This window comes from Urocitellus parryii, chromosome 6 (genome assembly GCF_045843805.1).
Source record: "Urocitellus parryii isolate mUroPar1 chromosome 6, mUroPar1.hap1, whole genome shotgun sequence".
NCBI lineage: Eukaryota > Metazoa > Chordata > Mammalia > Rodentia > Sciuridae > Urocitellus > Urocitellus parryii.
The window spans coordinates 89,872,421-89,896,359 of NC_135536.1; the positions used below are offsets into that span (position 1 = coordinate 89,872,421).

At 39.3% G+C, this 23,939-nt stretch overlaps 1 protein-coding gene and 1 pseudogene across 2 annotated transcripts in view; one reads left to right on the forward strand and one right to left on the reverse strand.

Moving 5' to 3' along the window:
- The window catches only part of Stard9 (StAR related lipid transfer domain containing 9), a 132,247-nt gene that overhangs the window by 5,763 nt on the left and 102,545 nt on the right, over positions 1–23,939 (forward strand). For both annotated transcript variants that reach the window (XM_077800225.1, XM_026392655.2), the window contains exon 3: positions 2,391–2,507. In XM_077800225.1, coding sequence (XP_077656351.1) covers positions 2,391–2,507 — 117 coding nt within the window. The remainder of the gene's footprint in view (positions 1–2,390; positions 2,508–23,939) is intronic.
- On the reverse strand, positions 4,894–5,926 carry LOC113183533 (talin rod domain-containing protein 1-like; annotated as a pseudogene).

The following is a 23,939-nucleotide window of genomic DNA, read 5'->3' on the forward strand; positions in this document are numbered from 1 at the left end:
AGCAAATTTTAAAATAAGTCAAAAAAGCCAGGGGATGTGGGTTACTACAGCCTAAGTTCTATCACATAGCTAATAGAGGTGGGCATGGGGGTACATGCTTGTAAACCTAGCTACTCAGGAGGCTGAAGCAGGAGAAGTGCAAGTTCTAGGCTAGCCTTGGCAACTTAGGAAGACTCAGTCTCAAAACTTAAAAAATAAATAAAAAGGACTGGGATGTAGCTACATGGTGGAGCACTTGCCTGGCATGTGTAAGGCCCTGCTTTCAATCGCAAGTACTGGCAGGGAAAAAAAAAAATGTGTGTGTGTGTATGTATGTGTATGTATATGTATATATGTATACATTTGATGCAGCTATTTTGGGAACTGATAACTGCTTTGAAAATAAACACTGAGGATGTTATGGAGGCTGTGACTACCTTAAATCATGCCAGGGCAATCTGTAAGTCTATTTAACTCATCTGACCATCAGAGTTGTTTTTGGCGGGTGGGGTGGGGTGGAGTGGTGGGTACTAGGGATTGAACTTAGGGGCACTCTACCACTGAGCCACATCCCCAGCCCTATTTTGTATTTTATTTATTTAAAGACAGGGTCTCACTGAGTTGCTTAGTGCCTCGTTTTTTGCTGAGGCTGGCTTTGAACTCATGATCCTCCTGCTCCGCCTCCCAAGCCTCTGGGATTACAAGTGTGCACCACCATACCTGTCAGACTTTGTCCCAAGCCTCTCAACTGATATCATTTTATCAAGAGACATTATTAGGGATTTTAGAACACACCTGATAATGCAAGATTTACTTTTGCCATACTGAGATCCAAGTAATAGCCTTCAGATCCCAGAAGGGAGTCATTCACAACCCTGAGTCTTGTTACAGGTTTTCTTTCACAGATCGGACTAAACTTTGAGTCACAATTGGTCAGATATGGAAAATTTCCTTCCCCTGCCTTACCCATTCCTAGAGTTAATTTCCTCCATCCTTTCCACTATTTATCAGACTAGCAGGTAATGGAAGGGTTCTTCCCTTTGTGAACTTTGAGGAGTGGAGAGAGACAGTGCATTATGGTAGTACTCAACCATGTGAGTACTACCATAATCAACTTGCAAGTGGAAGCTAGCACTCCTAAGAGCTGAGGACATTGAGTGGCAATTGTGAGGATTATCTGGACCCCAGGCTTTAGAACCATGCCCACTTCAGTCATTTCTGTGATGTGATCTGTTTTCTTTTTCAATAACTCCCCACTGAAAGAGAATGGGACTATCAGACTTTCAAAATGAGCTCCTTGGAAACAAAGATCCTTTTATTTTATTCTTTGCTGTTTCTTATTTATATCTCTATTGCCTAATCACTTCAGCTGTTTTGTTCTAAGATCTCATATTTTTGGTTCTGAAGAATAAATCTCATCCAAGATCAAACTTTAGTTTGCCCTCTAAATACCTCCCTGGCTGCTTATTTCCCTAAGGTCAGTTGTCCACTAACAATGTCTTACTCATTCTGATAACCTCATTCTTCTGCAGTTTTTTTTTTTTTTTTTAAAGTACTGACGATCCCCAGCAGTTTTTATTTTTATTTTGAGACAGGTCTCACTACGTTGTCCAGGCTGGCCTTAAACTTGCAATTCTTCACCTCAGTCTCCCAAGTTTCTGGGATTATAGGCATGAAACACTGCATTCAGGGATGCTTCTATGGTTTTTGATGGCTAGGTTCTTTCCCTGTTCAGAGTCTGAATTTTAAACATTAACACAAGGTACTTCTGTGAGTAATGCATTCTCCGCAGTACTCAGAATTCAGTGCAGTTCCAACTTTGGGTCTTCCTTGGGCAGTTGGATTGTTCCTATCTCTTCTGTCCAACATGGTTTCTAATTCACTGGGGGTGAGTACCCAGGAACTTCAGTAAAAGCTCCAGCTTGGTGCAGTCTGCCAGGTCTAGAGGCAGAACTACTTACTATTCATGTGCTCTCAGTCTACTCTACAGAAGATACATAGATAGTGATGAAGATGCCTGGAGAGGGAGAGACTTTCTCTCTCAAGCTGTCCTGTATCTCCTATGGTTGTTACTAATTAAAACAGATACATGATAGAATGATACATTGATTTAGTTCTGTGGGACTTTATTTGTACCTATTAAAGTGAAGATAAAAGTTACCTTTTTTTTTTTTTTTTTTTTTTTGTGGTGCTGGAGATTGAACCCAGGGCCTTGTGCATGCGAGGCAAGCACTCTACCAACTGAGCTATATCCCTCAGCCCTGTTACATTTTTTTCTTTTGACACTAGGTTTCATAAATATTCTGCAACCAGTCCAGGTCTCTCTAGTTATAGTATGGAGTGATCAAGTGCCACTGGCCTTTGTCTGATATTATAGTAAAGAAGACATTGGATTCTATGTTTGATTTTAGGTGGATGATCGACCAGATAGCTTTGGAGACTCCCGGGAGAAGGTTGTAGCATTCAGCTTTGATTATTGCTACTGGTCAGTTAACCCAGAAGACCCTCAGTATGCATCTCAGGATGTGGTAATGTCATTTGTCACTTTCCTTTCTTTAGTCCTTCTCTTTTAAAATGTTTATTATAAAGATATTTGTCATAGTCCTTATGGCATAATTGTGCCAATTGTAAGTATTGTAATGGTACTTTAAATTTTAATACAAACTGATGAATTTTCAAAAGGAAAAAGCTCCAGTATCAAAAGACCATTGATGGCCTTGAATTGTGGCTCAGTGATAGACTGCTTGCCTAGCATAGATGCTCTGGATGTGATCCCCAGCACTGCTTAAAGCAAACATGCTAAAACCATTAACCTTGTCAAGTAATCATTTCTAAGGTAGTGTTAATAAAAGAAACTTATTTCAAATGCAGAAATCTCATTGTATGTCTTCTCAATTCTTCATAACTGGATGTAGTAAATTAGCATAGAATATGGGACCTGGCTATTTTTCACTTTGGTCAGAAACTAATGGTGTTTTGGGCTGAGAAATGGTGGTAAGGGGCATCAGGTCCAGAAGGAGCACAGGAAGTGGGAAAAGACTACTTGATCAGGACATGGAAACTGGCTTTTATCTTTTTAGGCTTGGGCCTCAGCAAGATTTAAGTGGATATTAGTTAGCTCAGAGGGTGTATGATCCTATGATAAGTGAATGGAACTCACCTCAAACATGGCCTTGACTTGTGTGCAGTAGAAGGGCTGAAGAATCTAAGAAGCTAGTATCATCTTTGAGCCTTAGGATTATACTTCTGCTCCTAGGCAGAGTGGAAAATGGCTAGACTGCTAGTTTTTGAGCCTGCTAGGTATATAGGAGGCAAATCCTATTGATCTATTGCCTGAGGATTGGGAGGACCAGCCAAATCTTTGCCAGCTGAGCTTTTAGTCACTCTTCGTGTACCTCATAGTTATTGGCCCTCTCAGTTTTCTAAGACAATTGGAAGCCTGGCAGTGGGTCTACAGGACATTTTTGTTTCTGGGAAGATGCAACATGCTACTGCTTTGAGCACTGTTAAAGGCCTCCATTCAGTCCCCATGTTGATCAGCAAGCCTTTCCTCTTTCAATTCTATGACTATAGACAACAGCCATAGGGTACACTGTGAAAGTCTATCCCTAAAATTTAAAAAGACAACATTTATTTGACCTTTCATGGTTTCGTATAATTATATATACTAAAGAAAAAAACACTATAGGAATATATTCTTAGTAAGTACCATTGGTAATAATTTGAGGGGAGACCTGTACAACTATAGCCTTTGAATAAAAAGTCAGAGTCTGTTTTCTACCAAGTATTTGTCTTTTGTGAAACTTTTTATAATTATGCCAAAGGAACAATATTATCAAGTCTGAATTACTCAAGGGAAATAGTACTGATTTTCAGCTAATGCAAACTGCTAATAATGACTGGATAGTTCTAAATCATGGAAGTGTAATTTCTCCATTCTTCCCTTCTATGGAGAGCCTATAGAAAAAGACCCTATGCCCACTATGGGATTTGTTGTCTCTTTGGGCCCCTTCTGTTATAATATGAGCACCTTGCCTTTGTATCAATGTGTTTGCTGTAAATACTCAGCAGAAAAGTAAACTGTAGATATTACCTAACCCCTACCAGGTTTTCTCTGTCCTTTAGACCTTGAGGACACTGGCAGGTTCACACTTGTCTTATGGCCCTTGATTTTGTTTTTTTAAAGAAACAGAACATTTTAATAGATAACATAAATACTCCAGTACATGCAAGGTAAAAAGTTGACATTGGGGGGGGAAAATCACTCTATGGTGTAAGTTAAAAAATAAAACACACTGGGGCTGGGGATATAGCTCAGTCAGTAGAGTGCTTGCCTTGCATGCACAAGGCCCTGGGTTCAATCCCCAGCACCACAAAAAAATAAATAATTAAATAAAACATGCTCATTTTTGCTTTCCTCCCATTTGCAAATCACATGGCAAAATCATACTCTTTCCACAAGTATACTCCTAATTCAACACGACTGCTTTAAAAAATAACAACATACAAAAAAAAAAGATAGCTACATCCATATTTAAGAGCATTTATTTTTTATTAAAATAAAAAAGAAGAAATGAACCCTGACCTTTTTCCTGCCCAATTAATAATAAAATTCAGTTGACAGACGGGTGGGGTATAGGAGTAAAACTACAGCCAGCAGATTACCCATTTTTTATTCCCCGCTCCTGTGTGGGCTGTTTGACACTCTTTCGTGCATGTGAGTTGTGTGCCTGGCCCTGACTTCTGGAAGATTCCTTTTGGGCATTTAATGTGTGGGGGAGGGGTCACCTATCTTTTTTTGGTATAAATGGAGAGGGGCTTAGAATAAATATTCCTTTAGCCTGGGGGTAGAAGAAGGGGAATGGAGTGGGGTTGCTAATTCACAGAATTGGAATTCACTGGTGGTAAAATACTTTAAGAGACCTCTGTCTTAAAACCTGAGACAGTAGGACAGTAGTCTTCAGATACTGCACAGGCTCTGTTCCTCAGCCTCTTCTGTGGTCCGACATCTTGGCGCCCCCTTCAGGGTGCTGCAACAGATCCCTAAGGCACTGGGTCAGAAGCACGCAGGCCAACCCCATGGTCATGACACCACCCAGGGCAAAGGTCTGCATCACCTTGCCCTCAGCACTCACAGCTGCCACACGAGCCAGGAACTGCGGCTCAGTGGTAAAATCTACCAGCACACTCACAGTGCGTACCAGGGGCCCGATGAAGAGTGAGCAGTGGCTGCTTGCCAGTTTACTGGGTACCACCTTTACCCATACACAGGCCAGCAGCGCCAATGCACTCGTACTCATGCACTTGACCCCCAGCTTGAACTGCTTCTGCCAAAACCACTCTAGTGACTTGTCACTGGCCAGGGCGCATGTGTCTCAGGAATTTGAGGTTGCACAACTGGCCCTGACACCCCCAGCATCAGCTGTGGAGTCATATTGGTCAGTGGAGAGGCTGGTAGCACCGTGCAGCTCTGCTCCAACTTTTGGCAGCAGTGTGTAGTGTCCACCAGGCTTGGATGTGCAGGTTGCATGCCTGATGTGGCCACTGCAGCCATATAGGCAGCCTGGGCTGAGCACTAGGTCAGCAACACCATCAGGTCACCCAGTTCCGCTAGACTTCCCTGGATTCTCCAAAGAGGCCCGGGTAAGGCTGACTCTGAACATCATCGTGAGTGAGAGTGGAGAGAGCCTTGGTGAGCGTTGATGGTGTCCTGGTGCTGCTCAAAGGACTCTGCACCATCACAAGAGGAGGCTGGGCCCTTGAAGAGCACCTACTAAGCCTTGTTCAACAGCAATAGCAGGTCAGCCACCAGCCACATCTTGCCCTTGCAGTGGTCGCAGCCGAAAAGCAGCATCTTCTGCAGCTGCGAGCTGGCCCCACCTACTGTGCTCACAGGAGCCAAAGAAGCTAGCTCACCAGTGGGCTTCCCAGCACTGCCACTAGCCATGGTGCCTGGGAGACACTGGCATGCCACTGGGGAGCCCACTACTACCGCCATTGCCAGTTTTAGTCCTTGATTTTTATCCCAGCATTCAATATGGATAAGATATCTGGTTACTGATATTTGTAACTTTTCCATTGAAAACTTCCAAGAAGAGCCAGGAAAGGAATTGACTCAGTAAGAGGATGTATCAGTTCACCACACCTACATCAGTCCACCACTGTGACTGTATTTGTAGCAAAAAAATAATGAATAGTCTGTTAGCAGAAAATAACATTCTGATAGCTATTTCAGAGTTCCCTAGCCATGGCACATCTATGACCTTAGTGTACATACATAAGAATAATTAGCTATTTATGTAAAATGTGATAAATCGGTAATCTTGGAGCATGTATATGTATTAAAACAAAACATATATATGTATATTAGTGTCAACAAGCTTGGATATGTATTTTGTGTGAGGCTTAATTTACATTTACATGGCTTAATTGTGTAAGTATCTAGTGGAAGCCCAAAAGACCATGGAGGAAGAGAATTCCTAAATGATTCTTCTATTGCCTGATTTTAAAGTTAATGGAAAGATCAAATGGAATCCAGACAGGAAGCCTGTGCAGAGAGATAAAACCAGTGTCTCCTGATGTTTATTCTGGTTTGTTTATTAATTATTGAGTCCCTCACTGGTCCTAAGAGGAATCAGGATAGGAGAAAAAAGGAAGGGAACCTCTGTCACAGGTTGGAGTACGGCCAGCAGCCCCAGAATGGTGGCAGGACTCATATCCACATGATTCAGTCAGGAGATCTCATTGCTTTCACACAGAAATCAGAGCCCAGAGTTAATTACTGAGGTTAATTACCCTAATTACTGTGGCTTTAAAACCACCAGGGGTGGAAGAGGCAGAATGTCATAAAGTAGTAGGACTTGGAAAGAAAAGAACTTAGACATTATCTAGCTCCTCCTCTCTACAGGATTTGTGGTCACATTTTGTGATATATACAATAAAATTCACCTTTTTGGTGTATAGCATACAACTACAAGTTTTGATAAACACAAGTATATAACCTGCACTACAATCAGTATGTTAAACAGTCCATCATCTCAGGAATTCCTTCATGCCGCTTTGTAGTCTTATCTTTTCTGCCCCCAGCCCCTATCAACTACTGCTTTTTCCTGACTCTCCAGTTTTGTATGTTCCAGAATATCAAGTAAATGGACTCATGTAGTATGTAGTTATTTAAGTTAGGCTTCTTTCACTTAGCACGATGTATTTGAGGTTTGTTTCTGCTTTTGTGTGTATCACATCATTTTCTGACTTTGATTCAGACTTATTTAAATCATTTACTCACCCAAATGAACTCTTACGGATTTGGAAGCCCTGATTCCAACTGCAAAAGTGAGGGACCAAAGTCCCTGGCAGCCAATGCTTTTTTCATTCCTGGATTTCTTCTTTGTGTAAAAGAAGGACTGTCAACACCTTTAGAAATGTAGCATGGATTTAAGATATCCAAATATCTGAGGGAAATATCCAATGGATATGAGGGAATATCCAAATATCTAGCCTTGGGGAGATTTTAGGCAACCTTATAAGGAACCATTCACATACAGTGGTTGACAAGAATGTCATCTATTCAGTATTGGTGCTGCCTTAGTTTTTTTAGAGATTGAAGGGAATTTAGTAGTCATTTATGCCAGGGTTTCTCAAGCTCAGGACTAGTGACTTTTTTTTAATATCTTTTTTTTGTAGGTGGTATAATGTCTTTATTTATTTTTATGTGGTACTGAGGATTGAACCCAGTACCTCATATGTGCAAGGCAGGTGCTCTACCACTGAGCTGTTACAGCCCCAGCTCCAGACTATTGACATTTTGACCAAACAATTCTTTGTTGTGAGAATCTGTCCTGTGCACTGCAGAATATTTAGTGGCATTCCTGATCTCTACCCAAAAAAGTGACAATCAGAAACATCTGCAACTGGGCTGGGGTTGTAGCTCAGTGGTATAGCGCTTGCCTTGCATGCATGAGGCCCTGGGTTTGATCTTCAACACCACATAAAAATAAATAAATAAAAATAATGATATTTTGTCCATCTACAACTAAAAAAATATTAAAAAAAAAAAAGAAAGAAAGAAACATCTCCAACTGGGCATGGTGGTGCACACCTGTAATCCCAGCAACTCGGGAGGCTGAGGCAGGAGGTTTGCAAGTTCAAAGCCAGCCTCAGCAATTTAGCGAGGGCCTAAGAAACTTAGTGAAACCCTGTCTCAAAAATAAAAAATAGGGCTGGGGTTGTGGCTCAGAGGTTGTGGCGCTCGCCTAGCATGCGTGAGGCACTGGGTTCAATCCTCAGCACCACATAAAATAAAATAAAGATATTAAAACAAATAAATAAATATAGTTAGGGATGTGGCTCAGTGGTTAAGCACCCCTAGGTTCAATCCCTGTTATCCCCCTACCGCACCCCACGCAAAAAAAAGATCTCCAGACATTGCTTATTAATCTAGGCCAATCCCCCCAATTTATCATTGTAGCTATATAAATTACATGGAGCTATATGGACAATTAATGCCCAAGGAAGACTGGATCCATGCTTCCTTATGGTGGTCTTTTCATTGCTTTATATTATTCTACTTCCCTCTTTGTGCATTTATTTCATAGCCTCAGGAGATACATTAAAGGTTTAAATTCTGTAGTGCTTTGTCACTTCCAGCCCTTGGTGCTAACATACCTGAGTAAATAGATTAGGTATCAATAACTATTGAACAGTAAATCATCAGATACTCAAAAGTTCTTGCTAAGAGGCATTTGTAAAAATGCCATTGATGACCAAATGTAATTTAAATGTTTATCACATCATTTACGTTCAGTTAAATTTGTATTACTTACTCCATTATAGAATAGGAAATTGAGTCACAGAAAGGCAACAAAATTTGCCCGAAGTCACATAGACAGTAAGTGCAACTAAAAAATAAAGGATTGTCCAACTCTAAATTGTTATAATTTCCACTAAGCCTCGCCAATGCTTAACTTTAGTCACTTGACCCCCCCCCAAAAAAAAAAAACATCCCACTTAGCCTACTTGTGACCTGGGCATCTCCTTACACGTATTATCTGATTTAATCACTTTAACTTCCTAAAGAGTAGAGGATTTTATGCCCCCCTTTTTTAATAATTGAGGAAATTTAGGTTTAGAGCTGTTATATGACCAGCCCAAGTCACACAATAAGAAGTTAAGTCCAGGTGTGGTGGAGCTCATTTGTAATCCCTGCTACTCAGGAGGCTAATGCAGGAGTATCACAAGTCTGAGGCCAGCCTGAGGAAACTTAGTAAGATCCTGTCTCAAATAAATTTTTTTAAATGTTGTTTTATTTTATTTTATTTATTTTATTTTTTTTTAAGAATTTTTTTTAATATTTATTTTTTAGTTCTCCGCGGACACAACATCTTTGTTGGTATGTGGTGCTGAGGATCGAACCCGGGCCGCACGCATGCCAGGCGAGAGCGCTACCGCTTGAGCCACATCCCCAGCCCCTTTATTTTATTTTTTAATATTTATTTTTATAGGTGTAGATGGACTCAACACAATACCTTTATTTTTATGTGGTGCTGAGGATCGAACCTGGGTCCCACCCGTGCTAGGTAAGCGCTCTACCGCTGAGCCACAATCCCAGCCCTCAAAATAAAAATTTTTAAAAGGGGGGCTGGGGATGTGGCTCAAGCGGTAGTGCACTCACCTGGCATGTGTGCAGCCCGAGTTCGATCCTCAGCACCACATACAAACAAAGATGTTGTGTCCGCCGAAAACTAAAAAATAAATATTAAAAAATTTTTTTTTAAAGGACTGGGGATGTAGCTCAGCTTGGCTAGCATGTGCAAGACCTTGGGTTTGATCTCTAGTGCAATAGAGATCAAATACAAGTGGCTTTGAACATAGAACCATCATGCAGTGTTGATTCATCCTCTTCAAAGTTCATCTTCTTCACTATGCTAAGTACATAAAGGAAAAAGAAAAGAGAGAATATATGGAAAAAGGAAGAGATGAAATGTTGGGAGGGAGAGACAGACTATGGGACTAAAATGAATGGACAATGGTATGGGATCATATACCTGTCTTGTCTATTACCCCAAGACCCTGATATCACCAGCTTTCCATTCTTCTTTTTGTTTTGTTGTGTTTGTTTGTTTGTTTTTTGGTACCAGGGAACTCTGGGGCACTTGACCACTAAGCCACATCTCCAGCCCTGTTTTGTATTTTATTTAGAGGCAGTGTCTCACTGAGTTGCTTAGTGCCTCGCCATTGAACTCAGGATCCTCCTGTCTTAGCCTCCTGAGATGCTGGGATTATAGGCATGCACCACTGTCTCAGCTTCCCATTCTTAAGGCAAGTCTTCATTGGTCTAAATTGTGTTTCTACTATTTATTAGTATTTGGAAATAGCCAAAGCTTTTTTTTTAATTGACCTATATTTTATCTGACTTGATCTATATTAAAGTCAGAGGTTATATCTGGATTTGAATTCAGGTGCAGCTACTTATTAAGCTGGTTTACGATGAACAAGTTACCTAACCTCTTTGTGTCCTAGTATCTTTAGTGATAGTAATACACGCCTCAGAGTTATCATGAGGAGGAAATGAAATAATTATGTAAAGTGTCCATCCCAGTAACTTCCTAATAGATACTTGATTCTTGAGTTCTTTGGCTTTTTTAAAAAAAAATCTCTGTTGTAAAAAACATTATCATAAAACAAGAGAAGCAAGAGTTGAACTTGATTTGATAATCTCTTCCCTGAATCTGGATATGATACTTTCTGGGAAAAGCATGTTCTACTTGGAAAATTAAACTAACTACCCTTTGTCCTGGTGAGGAACATCTGTTGGAGAAGAAGTCCTCTGCTCAAGAGTATTGTGTTCAGTTGTGTAAAATTTTCCATGTGGAACATTAGCTCAGCTTTACCCACCAAACGACTGTGACTGCTCAAAACAAATCCAGACTGAGTCAACAAAAAGCATATCCAGGAACAAAAAGCTACCCAGCCCTTTGTTAAAATCAGTTGCTCCTATTCTCCTGGGAATCTTTATGTTAAAAAGGTCTATTATTTGACTAAAACTCTTGTGAACTTTTCCAGTTATTAAAAAAAAAATCATGTGAGCAGAATTTTTCCACATAACCACTGAATCCAAAATTAAAGTTATATCATTAAAGATGATTGTGCTTGGGCTGGGGCTGAGCTCAGTTGATAGAGTGCTTGCCTAGCACTTGTGAGGCACCACATAAAAACAAAATAAAGGTATTATGTCCATCTACTATAAAAAATGAAAAGAAAAAAAGATGATTGTGCTTGTTGTGTTTATATTTGTTTGGTCTCCATAGTACACTGAAAACCCCAAAACACACAGAGTACATCATTGCCTATCCTCCAAGAGCCTTGAGAAAGAGAAAGTTACAAATTCTTTGGTGAATTTATCACTGGTCTGAACTTAAACATGAGGGAGGATGTCAGGAACTTGGAGAGGTTTCAGAGGGAAATCACACACCCCAGAAAGTGATTAAAGGGCTGGACTGCAGGAACCAAGACAAAAGCTTCTATTGGTATAGTATACCTCACATGCATTTGACACAGGGTTATTTATGAAGGAATGTTGGTCCAAAGATGAGAAGAGAGAGGTAATAACACTCCCTAAATACGGAACATGATGAGTTTTACAGTTTATGGTGCTTGAGAACCACCTGGTCTTCATTTCCATTAGGATAAAATAGAGAATTTCAATTAAATTGCAGAGAATTTTATATAATTAGGACATGAAGAATAATATGTAGGGCAGGGGATATAGCTCAGTTGGTGGCATGCTTTTCTCTCATGCACAAGGCCCTGGGTTCAATCCCTAGCACCACAAAAAAAAAAAAAAAAAAAAAAAAAAAAAACACTTAGAATTTTTGAATCCTGATATATGGTTGCTAAAGAGTTTGACTTTAGAATTCAAAAGTGTTAAAATTAAAAATGCTGGAGACCATTTGAGATATCTTATTTTTTTTCCAATATTTATTTTTTTAGGTGTAGACGGACACAACACAATACCTTTATTTATTTATTTTTTAATGTGGTGCTGAGGATCGAACCTGGTTCAAGCACTCAAACACTAAGCCAGAATCCCAGCCCCAAGATATCTTATTTTAAAGGTGAAAACCTCAAGATACAAAAGTAGTAGTTGTAGAATTTTTTTTTTCATTTTAATATATTTTTTTTAAATATTTATTTTAGTTTTCGGTGGACACAACATCTTTGTTGGTATGTGGTGCTGAGGATCGAACCCGGGCCGCATGAATGCCAGGCGAGCGCGATACTGCTTGAGCCACATCCCCAGCCCAGTTGTAGAATTTTTGGTAGTTCAGAATTGTTGTTATTTTAAAAATATTTTTCTTAGAAGTTGATGGGCTTTTATTTTGCTCATTTATTTATATGCAGTGCTGAGAATCAAACCCAGTGTCTCACACATGCTAGGCAAGCACACTACCACTGAGCTACAAACCCAACTGCCAGAATTGTTCTTGAGGTTGCAGGGAAATGCCTGCTGTTTATTCTAATGGTAGACCCCATGAACTGCAACACAAAGGTCCCAGCATGTCAGTTAATGTGCTGCTAACAGAATCCCAAGGAAAGATCCTGTTCTTTAGATCAGACCTATCCCCCATTCATTATTCAGTTGAGGTGAGGAATTTCACTCTCCCCATTTAGTATTATAGGGGAGTATTGAGTGCCTGTTATGAGTTCTCCAGTGTGGTCAACCTGTGATTAGATACTGCTGCCACAGAAGCAGCGTTTCAGTCTGGGAGACTTAATCTGTTATAAGATGAAGGAAAATGATCTATTTTTTTATAACAGAGATATTTTACACAGGATTCATTTAATTGTCACTGACTTATTTTTACAGTTTTAAAAAATCTTACAGTGGATCAAACTTGGTGGATCTATTTTATCTGTGCCTCCAGAAAGTGTACAGAGAAGGACTGTAACCCTTACTTCTTTTGTACCTTCTGTCTCTTATATCTACTGAAATTGGAGTATGAATGAAGGCTTTAGTGAAAGGGTTAAAAAAAAGGTGGAAGAGTTATTTAAACTGAAAAGAAGCAAGAAGAGAGGGAAACAAAGAAGAATTTAAGCTGGGTTCAGTGGTGCATGCCTGTAATCCCAGTAGCTTGGGAGGCTGAGGCAGGAGGATCAAGAGTTCAAAGCTAGCCTCAGCAAAATCGAGGTCTCAACTGAGACCCTGTCTCTAAATAAAATATAAAATGGACTGGGGATGTGGTCAGTGGTCAAGTACCCCTGAGTTCAATTCCTGGTAACCCTCACCCTCAAAAAAGAAGAAATTAAGGTGAGGAGGAATTTGAGAGCTCACAGAGGAGCAGATACTGTTAGGATTCAATGGCTTGGCTTTTTTCAAATAGATATAATTATCTCTACTTAAGGGATAAGAACAGGCTCAGATGCTTAAGGTCACACAACTGATTGGTGGAATCAGCAATCAGACTCGTGTTGATTGTGTGACTCCAGAATTCAGGCTTTCACACACACACACACACACACACACACACACACACAGCTCTGTTCCTATATTTCCAGTGCTACACATCTGGAATTCATGATCAATTAATGACCTGATGGATAACAGACAAGATAGGACTCTGCCTTCTTAAATTGTTTTTTTTTAGGGTTTTTGTTTACTTGTTTTTGTGGTGTTGGGGATGGAACCCAGGGCTTTGTGCATGCTAGGCACAAGCTCTATAACTGAATTACAACCCAGGTCCTACTTTTTGAATCTTGCTGCCTATTTTGAGAAGCTTTCCAAGTATGCTTAAGTTATAGAACTACAAAGGTCTATAAGTTTCTCCATGTATCTTCTTTCCCTGATGCATTTATGTGCTAGGAAAGTGGGGAGTTGTGGGGGTGTTAAAGCATTTCCTCATGAATATTTGCAAAGCTGTGTACATTCCATCACTACTGCTGCTTCATTCCAACCACCATGGATTCAGAAGTAGAAGGAAGTTTATAAGAAAAAGGCTTTTTTTGTGCAATAATTGGATGGGTCTCTGTGGGACTGCGTGGGGGAAGGGAAATTACCATGAGAGTTCTGATGCTCTTTATTCCTTTTTGTAGGTCCATATTTATATTTAGTGACATTTTCCTTCTGTTTGTTAATATGTTCTTTTTGCAGGGGCATCCTAGGGAGTAAATCCAGGGGCACACTACCACTGAGTTATGTCATCACCCCCTTTTTTTAATTTTGAAGTTAATTTATTTGAAAAGGTTAAAGCATAGAGGACTTCCTTTCCATGCCAGCAAAAATTGACCTTTTTGGGAATTTGGCTCTATCTTTCTCCTGATTTCTCAGGTCTGATAAACAACTTAGTTTTAGCCTGGTGACCTGGAGTGTCAACTTTAAGTGACCCTCTTGTTCCTAGTGTAGGAGCTGAGTCCAAACCAATGGCCTTCTTTTTCTTTCCTTTCCTTTTCTTTCTTTCTTTCTTTCTTTCTTTCTTTCTTTCTTTCTTTCTTTCTTTCTTTCTTTCTTTCTTTCTTTCCTTCCTTCCTTCCTTCCTTCCTTCCTTCCTTCCTTCCTTCCTTCTTTCTTTCTTTCTTTCTTTCTTCTTTCTTTCACTATGGCATCTTGCTATGTTGAGCCATCGACCCTTAATTCCTGGGTTCAAGGGACCTCCTGACTCAGCCTCCCCAGTAGTTTCACCAGCCCTTCTAATTTTTTATTTTGAGACAGGGTCTGGCTAAGTTCCCCAGGTGCCCTTGAATTTGTGATCCTCCTGTTTCAGACTCCCAAGTAGTTGGGATTAAAGGCACATGTCACTGTGCATAGCTATCAGTAGGTTCTTTAACTTTATTTCAGCTATCATATTTTAGAAACTGTGAAGATAGAGAGTATATTTGTTTTATATCCCACAAACTATGCATTCAACATATGATCCTCAGTGGTCTGGTTTGCTTTATGGACTCTAGAGCAAATCTTAATTTAGTAATTGTTTTTTAAACCAGAGGCAGTCAGAGCCTTTGTCAGGCATAATGGTAGTATGCTGTGGCTTCAAGAGCATAATGGGTGACTTCTTTATATGCTAAGGCAAACTAAGAAATTGATAGATTACTCTGAAACATTTTGGAGCATTTCAAGTTGTAGTTCTTGGATATATCCAACATGGATCCTTGCTGCTACTTGCTGCTTTGTCTTTTCTTTCTTTCTTTCTTTCTTTCTTTCTTTCTTTCTTTCTTTCTTTCTTTCTTTCTTTCTTTTCTTTTCTTTCTTTCTTTCTTTCTTTATAGTTGTAGATGTACACAGTACCTTTATTTAATTTTTTTTTTTTGTGGTGCTGAGGATTGAACCCAGTGCTTTACATGTGCCAGGCAAGTGCTCTACCACTGAGCTACAATCCCAGTTCCTTGCTGCTTTTCCAAACTGCATTTTTTGTGATAGGAGTTTGGTCCTATGTTTTCTTTTCCAGTACCTAAAGTTAGGGTTGGTTCTTATAGTATAGTGGCTCTACTTATTCTTTGATTTACACACATTTACATCAGCTCAATCTTCAGCAAAATAGCATTATTATAATGCGAGCAGATGTGGGGATGAAGGGGAAACAATTTGTTTATATCTTTTTTCTGTCTCTATTTGGTTGACCCCCTTTATCTTACCTTTCACTTTAATCAGTATTAAATTTGATGTTTCTCTTAGTTGTGAAAGCACATTAAGGTTATATGATATGTGATTATCCTACATTGTTCATTCATTTAGCATACATTTATTAAAATATATGATGAAAATTGTGCAGGGCACTGGAAATAACCAACAAGAATTAGAACTTGACTTTTATAAACTAATAGTTCTACCATGCGGCCTGCGCAATGGTTTCATTAATGAGGTTCTAGGCATAAAGTTAGTTAGAAGAGATCGAAATAAAACACACAGACTCAGTTACCTTATTTCTATTGCCAGGTCCGAGACGGTTCCCCTCTCTGGTTCCCTCCTGTAACCGCCCAGCAGGGCAGCAAGGATTACTCAGGGCTAGCAGGAGAGAGAGAGAGAGCATGCCTGGGAGTAGCCTTTTATTGGGGAACAAGAGATTCAGGGGAGAATTCCATCCAATGAAGGTTGAGGGGGGGCTGCACTCCAAGGTCAGGGTCAGTGATTGGGCCCCCGGGGTCAGTGGTCAGGCACACCCCCACATGGATAGGCTCTTTCACCAGGAAAGGGCCGGGAAAGCTTCGACACAGCCAAAGCGCCTCAGACCCTTAACGTAAGCCACCCAATCACGTGTCAGAAATGGCTTCCCACATATAGTTCTTGAAGGAGAAAGATACTTAAAGAGATACTTACTTCATAGTCTGGTAAATATTGTAACAGATATTTTAATCAGGTATTTGATGAAACTTTTTTAAAAAATATTTATTTTTTAGGTGTAGATGGACACAACACAATGCCTTTATTATTATTATTATTTTTTAATGTGGTACTGAAGATCGAACCTGGGTCCTGCCTGTGCGAGGCTAGCACTCTACCGCTGAGCCACAATCCCAACCCCTTGATGAAACTTGAAGAGGAAAGTAGTTTGTTTTTTTTGTTTGTTTTTTCGGAGATTGAAGAGGAGATTGTCAGAAATCTAGTTTATAGTATTATTACTCTGGTCAGTGTTGAATAGTATTTAAATCTATAGATTTTCTTCCAAAAGGGGAAAGGGACATTTCTTCTTAAGACTAGAAGGTAATGTTTCACATACTTGATCTCACAGCTCCATGAGTTTACTAAAAGATCAAAGACTTCTCAAAGCATATGAATCATTTGCTAATCCTAACTTGGAGGTATCTCCTGGGTTTCATTCTATATAGCATTTATTCCAATCATTAATGAAATAGGTTTATGAATCATTTGACTGAGGCTGGCTACTTAGTATATTAATTTGATGTATTATAAGGAGGTGGGCTCAGATGTTAAAACCTATTCTTTCTTCAGGAAAGGCATTTTTACAGTATGAGCTATTTATAGGCTCACTTCCCCCAATAGACTGCACACAATAGAAGCCTGAAATCAAATAGTAACCAGATGTGCCCAGGCATCTCCTGTCTGAATTTTGAGGTTGTAAAAGGCAGAGCCCATGGGGAGTTGATCTTAGGCAGAAGCAGTGGATTTAGGCCCTAAGATCACTGTCAGTATTCAAGCAGCCACTCAAAGCAGTCCTCAGGAGTGAAAAAGGCAAGGAAAAGAGTGTGCTCAAAACTCACTTTTCTTGGACCTTTTCCTAGGTGGGAGATAATTTCTTTGTCAGTCACTTCACTGCTCAAGTTTTGTCTCCATAGTAAGGCTGTTAGACAAGATACAAATGATTTCTAGGAATATTGGCTGAAATGATGTAAGAGGAAGATTGTTACATTTTCCATGCAGTTGGTAGAGACAGAGGTTCTGCTGAGAAGAGCTCTGACAGGAATAGAAACCTTTAATTACTTTTCTTTCTTTACTATTCTTCCCCCTTCTAAACTAATCCCAGATTATTTGTGGTGGTGTTGTGGTGATGTGTAAAGCACGGACATAATATTTCTGACTGGTAATGCTTTTCCTTTTCTCCCATATCAGAGATTTTAAGAATATAAAAACAACTTTCTCCTTCTATAAGTATCTGGAACGATTCCCATGAAGCTTTCAGGGTTTGGAAAAGTTGTACTTAATTCTGGAAAAATTTTCTCATAATAAGCTTGCTTCAATGGGCAGGGAGAAAAGAAAGTAGCACTTTTAGAGAACCTACTCTGGGTATTTGACTTACCTCATTCTCTCTTCACAGGAACCCTGCAAAGTGAGTTATTATCATGTTTTACAAATATAGAAACTAAGGTAAATTGTTCACAGTCACACTACTAAGAAGTGCAGCCTAGATTTAAACCTACAAAGCTAGATTTGCTGCCTACAAAGCTCTTACTCTTTCCACTACACACTGCTACCTGCTGTGTGAACTCAGGCCTTTTCTTCACTATATGCTTGCCTCTAATGTTTGAAGTATGATGTGAATTACCTGATATTTAGAAAATATTAAGACTGTTGAGTCTCACATTTACTATAGAAAAGAACCAAGAACAAGGAACACAAGTTTTTAAGCCTCCCTGTTCATTCCTCTCTCTGAGATGTGGAGAATATCACCTATTTTTCATATAGTATCCAGAGCAAGTGCTATCAGGGTGCTATAAATCTCTTAAAGAGCCATAGTTGACCCATCTACTCTGTGAGACACAAAAAAATAACTTACATCTCATAGCAGATGGGTGCACCACTTCACCCTTTCTGACCCATGAACCTAGTTTTGAAGTGTACTTCAGATGTGACCAGAGGTGCTCGTGAAGGAGTCAGGTCTGTGCACTAACCTGGTAGCTATTGTGTTCTTTTTCCCTCCCAGCCCAACTTAACATTTCCTGGTACCTCTTTCTCTGAGTAGGTTCTTCCTCATCAGGAAAACCTCTTAGAGTCCAGTTTCATATTAGAGAAAGAATGAGAAAGAATTGAATCCAGAAAACTCTATGTGTGTGTGTAATTTTTTTTTTCTTACAAAAACAGAAGCATGCCAGGTGCTGTGGGCATGCCTATAATCCCAGCAGTTTGGGAGACTAAGGCAGGAGGATCGTGAGTTCAAAGCCAGCCTCAGCAAAAAGCAAAGTGCTAAGCAACTCAGTAAGATGCTGTCTCTAAATAATATACAAAATAGAGCTAGGGATGTAGCTTAGTGGCTGAGTGCTCCTGAGTTCAATCCCTGGTAGCCTCCCCCCCCCCTCAAAAAAAAATAAAATAAAACAGAAGCATGTTTTATTTCAGTCTGTTGAGGGAAATAAATTAATTTTTTCTTCTTTTTTTTTTTTTAGTTGTAGATGGACACAATACCTTTATTTTATTTATTTATATGTGGTGTTGAAGATCAAACCTAGTGCCTCACATGTACTAGACAAGCGCTTTACCATTGAGCCACAATCCCAGCCTGATATGGTTTTCTTTTGGTACCAGGGATTGAACTCAGGGGCATTTAACCACTGAGCCACATCCCCAGCCCTATTTTTTGTATTTTATTTAGAGACAGGGTCTCACCGAGTTGTATAGTACCTCACAGTTGCTGAGGCTGGCTTTGAACTTGCAATCCTCCTGTCTTCAGCCTCCTAAACTGGATTACAAGCGTGAACCACTGCCCCTGGCCCAATATGTTTTTAATTGAATAATATTCTATGGTGTTTTTTAAGTTTATCCTAAATTCTGCCTCCTTTAACTTCTAAGTATGTATTTTTCATCAAGGAGAAACCTCCTCTGATGAGTGTCTTTCACATAGACAACAGAGAAGATGAATCTGTTAGTTTTTTGTTAGCTGTATTAAGAAACTGAGAGGGCTAGGGCTGTAGCTCAGTGGCAGAGCACTTGCCTAGCATGTACGAGGCACTGGGTTCGATCCTTAGCACCATATATAAATAAAATAAAGGCATTCTGTTCATCTACAACTACAAAAAAAAAAAGAAGAAGAAAAAGAAAAGAAACTGAGAGAGGTTTACTAACTGTTTCATTGAAAATCAGACTCAAACCAAGAGTGGTGGCACATGCCTATAATCTCAGTGACTCTGAAGGTTGAGGCAGGAGGACTGTAAATTCAAGGCCAGCTTTACCAATTTAGTGAGGCCCTGAGCAACTTAGTGAGACTCTGTCTCAAAATAAATAAATAAAGAGGACAGGAATGTAGCTCAATGGTAAAGTGCCCCTAGTTTCCATCCCCAGTACCAAAAAGAAAAAAGAAAAGGAAATCAGTCTCAAATTTCTGAGTGACTGTCTAGGTCTTTGTCAGTATTATGTTTTAGTTGTCACCAGCAAGATTCTGAGTAACTATCCAGGTCTGTGTCAGTATTATCTTTTAGTTGTCACCAGCAAGGTGTCACTGAGTGTTCGCCCCCCTCAGGGCTCTTCATCAAAGTGTATCTTTTGCATGCACTTTGGTAAATGATTGAGACAACCTTAAAAAGTACCTTTGTCCTAGGAATATTAGCTAAAACCTGAGTCAGGTTTTGTTTTCTTGATTGAAGAAAGGGACTGAAGTGGAAGAAGTGGCAAGACAAAATGTGGTTAGAGATATTGTGACTCTAACATGCTTAGCTTTCCTTTTGCAAGCAGTCTGTAGGATTGGAGGTGGCAAGTGTGCCCTGCCAGTGGGATGCCTGAGGCAGATGCTGTTCAGATGAACACAAAACTAATTTCTTTAACCAGGCTTTGGATGCTGAAAATGATATGGACTTCAGCTGGGCTGGCTGAACCCACGTATAAAATTAGAACTACCTTGGAGGCCCAACTCACTTGCTTCTCCAACATTAAGACTGGTCTCAAGAGACCCATTCAGATTAAACAATGTGAAAAACAGGAAATTTGCTTCTAGCAACATGGTTACCAGAAGACTTTTTTTCCGCATATGCAGAAATGAGTGTTAAAAACAGAAACTCCATCTTTTAGGCTTTTTTTTTCTTATATAAAAGTATTAGTGGGCTGGGGATGTGGCTCAAGCGGTAGCGCGCTTGCCTGGCATGCGTGTGGCCCGGGTTCGATCCTCAGCACCACATACAAACAAAGATGTTATGTCTGCCGAAAACTAAAAAATAAATATTAAAAAAATTCTCTCTCTCTCTCTCTCTCTCTCTCAAATAAAATAAAAAAATAAAAGTATTAGCAATTCAAATCTTGAAGCAGTTTTGTTCTACTTGTCCACGTCTCAGGGTGCTATCTGACAAAACCCATTACAAAAAAAGTGGCAAAGAGTTCTCATGAGCACCCTAAAATTTGGAAAACAGTGCTATGTGGAAGATACTAACCTGGTAATATTCACCTTGGCTGAAGATCAAATATCTGGAAACTAATGTAGGTAGGATTTAGGGAATAAACATTACTTTTTAAAATTTAGTGATAACTGAATGTGCATCGGGTGTTGTGCATCCGTGCCATGTCCCAGCCTCAGCCTTAGATGTGTGATATTCTCTTCCTCTGGAGTACCTCAGGGGCTTGAGTTTGCTTGTAATAGTCATCCCTAGATCCAGGGATCAAAGTCCTGAAACTCTTCAGCATGATTTGCTGCTGAAAGGGGAGAAAAGAGGACATTTTGGAAGAAGGAAGAAGGGCAAAAAGGAGGCTCAAAGCTAGAAAGGAAATTCACTTCTTTTCTTCCTTCCCTGCTGTGATATAAATTTTGCCTAAATAAGTTCAGTGTTGCCAGGGTTTTGGAAGGCTTCAGAACATGACCTAAGCTCTCTCTACAGCCTGGGCTCAATAAATGAGTTATGAATAGACTTCTGCAATAGAAAACACATTGTGGCCCAAAGATTGTTTAGAAGACCCAGGTCTTTGTCAGGTAGAGTGACACATGGTTATAATCCCAGCAACTTGGGAGGTTGAGGCAGGAGGATCAAACGTTTAAGGCCAACCTGGGCAACTTAGTAAGACCCTGTCTCAAAATAGAAAGGTTTGAGAATATAGCTGAGTGGTGGAGTGTCCCCTGGGTTCAATCCCCAGTACCAATCAATCAATAAGACCTGTGTCTTTGTGTGTGTGTGTGTGTGTGTGTGTGTGTGTGTGCACATGCTTGTGAGAACACTGAACTATTTCTAAAAACATTTTATGAAAATATACAGAAAATACATATGTAATACATATATAGTACAGTGAATTTTCACAAGCTGAGCATAACCATATATCCCACATTCAGATCAATAAATAGAACATTAGCTCCTCGGAAGTCTTGCTTGTTCTCTGCTAAAATGAGACCTTGGGAAAATCTCTGGGACTTTGACCAGTGAGTGCTCTATAATGTTGAGAACTGGACTGTTTGTGGCTGAATGGGTCTTTTCATCTCAGATCAAGAGTGAATCTCATCATGCTGCTTCCTACTAGAACTAACAGAGGGTCTTGTAAAAATGATTTGATGACAGTCTCTGTCTTTTTTCAGACCCTGTTAAATGCTACAGTGTATCTAGGTGGTAGGATATGTTTGCAGGGGTTGCTCATGTTTGTTGTGTGTTAAGAGAGGCTGAAACACTGAGGAAACTGTGCAATATCAACCTAAGAGAAATTAGGGCTGTGTCCTAAAAGTGCCTTACAGTAATGTGGATAGGAAGTTTAGACTTAGATATCCTTTTACTACTAACTTCCTATGTGACCTTGAGCAAATTACTTCTCTCTGTACATCAGTAATGTCCCCTGTATAACTTGTTAATCTCTGAATGTATGATAGGTCAGACAAGCCATACATGATCCCACCAGACTTTCTCTTCAGTCTTCCCTTCTTTTTATGACTTAAAGAATGGTATGTGGACTACTCAAACAACCTTTTTTCTGAGACCTGAGTCTCAAGACAATGCCTCTCTTTCTCTGTTCTGTTTATATTGTACTTAGTTTGTGTATGATTTTTAAAGGGATTAGGTTGAAAGCTGTTAATATCTCATTAATCTCCTCACGTCCTGCCCAGGGTTAGTTTCTAGCTATGGATACATATTGTAATTGTTTGTCCTTCCTTTATGATTTATTCATAAAACATTCTGAAAATTAAGAAGTACATTTCTTTAATAAATCTATAGGCTATTCAGAAATCTTCAAAATAGTGTAAGTTAATGAGGTTTTACTATGTTTTTTCTTGATTACCCCTTTACTATGTTCATGTTGACTACATCCCATATTTAGTAGTTGCATGTAGGATTGTATTACAGCCCAACATTATTAGCTATTAACCACATCCAGATAAAGCAAGTATGAAGCTTCCTGAGGAGCCAGGAGTATGTTTTAGGGTAGCTCTAAGCTTGACTCCCTTAAAGGGAGGGGAAGTGATAGATATGTAAAGGACAGCCAATTAGAAGAAAGATTGTGGAGTTGGATTTTTTTTTTTTTAAATTAAGGGGATGGTAGAGCAAGAATGGGTGGGAGAGAGAAATGAGGAATGATTATTACTGGTTACAGAGTGTTTTGGGGATGATGATTAAAATATTCTAAAATTAATTGTGGTAACGGTTGCCCAACTCTGAAAATACTAAAACCATTGAAATATACTTTAAATTGGTGAGTAGTATGTTTGTGAATTATATTTCAATGAAGTTTTTTTTTAATTTTGTAAATTGGGTAGGGTTTTAAAAAATCACCCATGCTGAGTGTGGTGGTCTATGCCTATAATCCCAGTGACTTGGGAGGCTGAGCCAGGAGGACACAAAATAGAAAATAAAAACAAATAAAAAGGGCTGGTGATTTAGTCAGTAGTATAAGCCTCTGGGTAAATCCCCAATTAAAAAAAAAATCTCCCATTATGCAATGCAATACAGCTTTTGGTTAAGGCTGTGGTCTATAGAACCAAACTGCTTGGGATTTGAATCCCACCCCTCCCATTTACTAGCTCTGTGGCTCTGAGCACCTTCTTCTCTATGATTCAGTTGCCTCATTTGTAGAATTCAGATAAAGTGTTATCTACTTTATAAGTTATTATAAGAAACAAAATGAGTTACACATATAAAGTGCTTTGCACATTATCTGGTACATTATAAATATTAAATAATTGTTCTTTATATTCTAACATGTATTATGATACTGGATTAGCAACTATTTGAATCTCTTTCACTGAAAGCTTTCTAAGATCATATGAAGGGATCGTTACACACTGCCACACAGTCCTCCTGGTGATTGTGATGCATCCTATGTGATCTGACAACCAGTCTTGAGTTGGTTCTATTATTTTAAAAATTTAATATTTTTAATTTTCTACTATTTGTGGACAGGACTGAGTATAGTTAAAATTATAGAGAGAGAAAATTAATTGAGAGATAGGTTGTCCTGTGATGGAAAATGGCTGTCTTAAATGAGCTAACTTCTTTGTCTACTTTACAGAGTGCTTCACATATATTATTGCATTTATATTTGGCTGATTATTGCAGAATTTTGTGACAGTTGTCATTATTTTCCATTTTCTTTTATTTGTTGCTGAGATTTGAGCCCAGGGTTT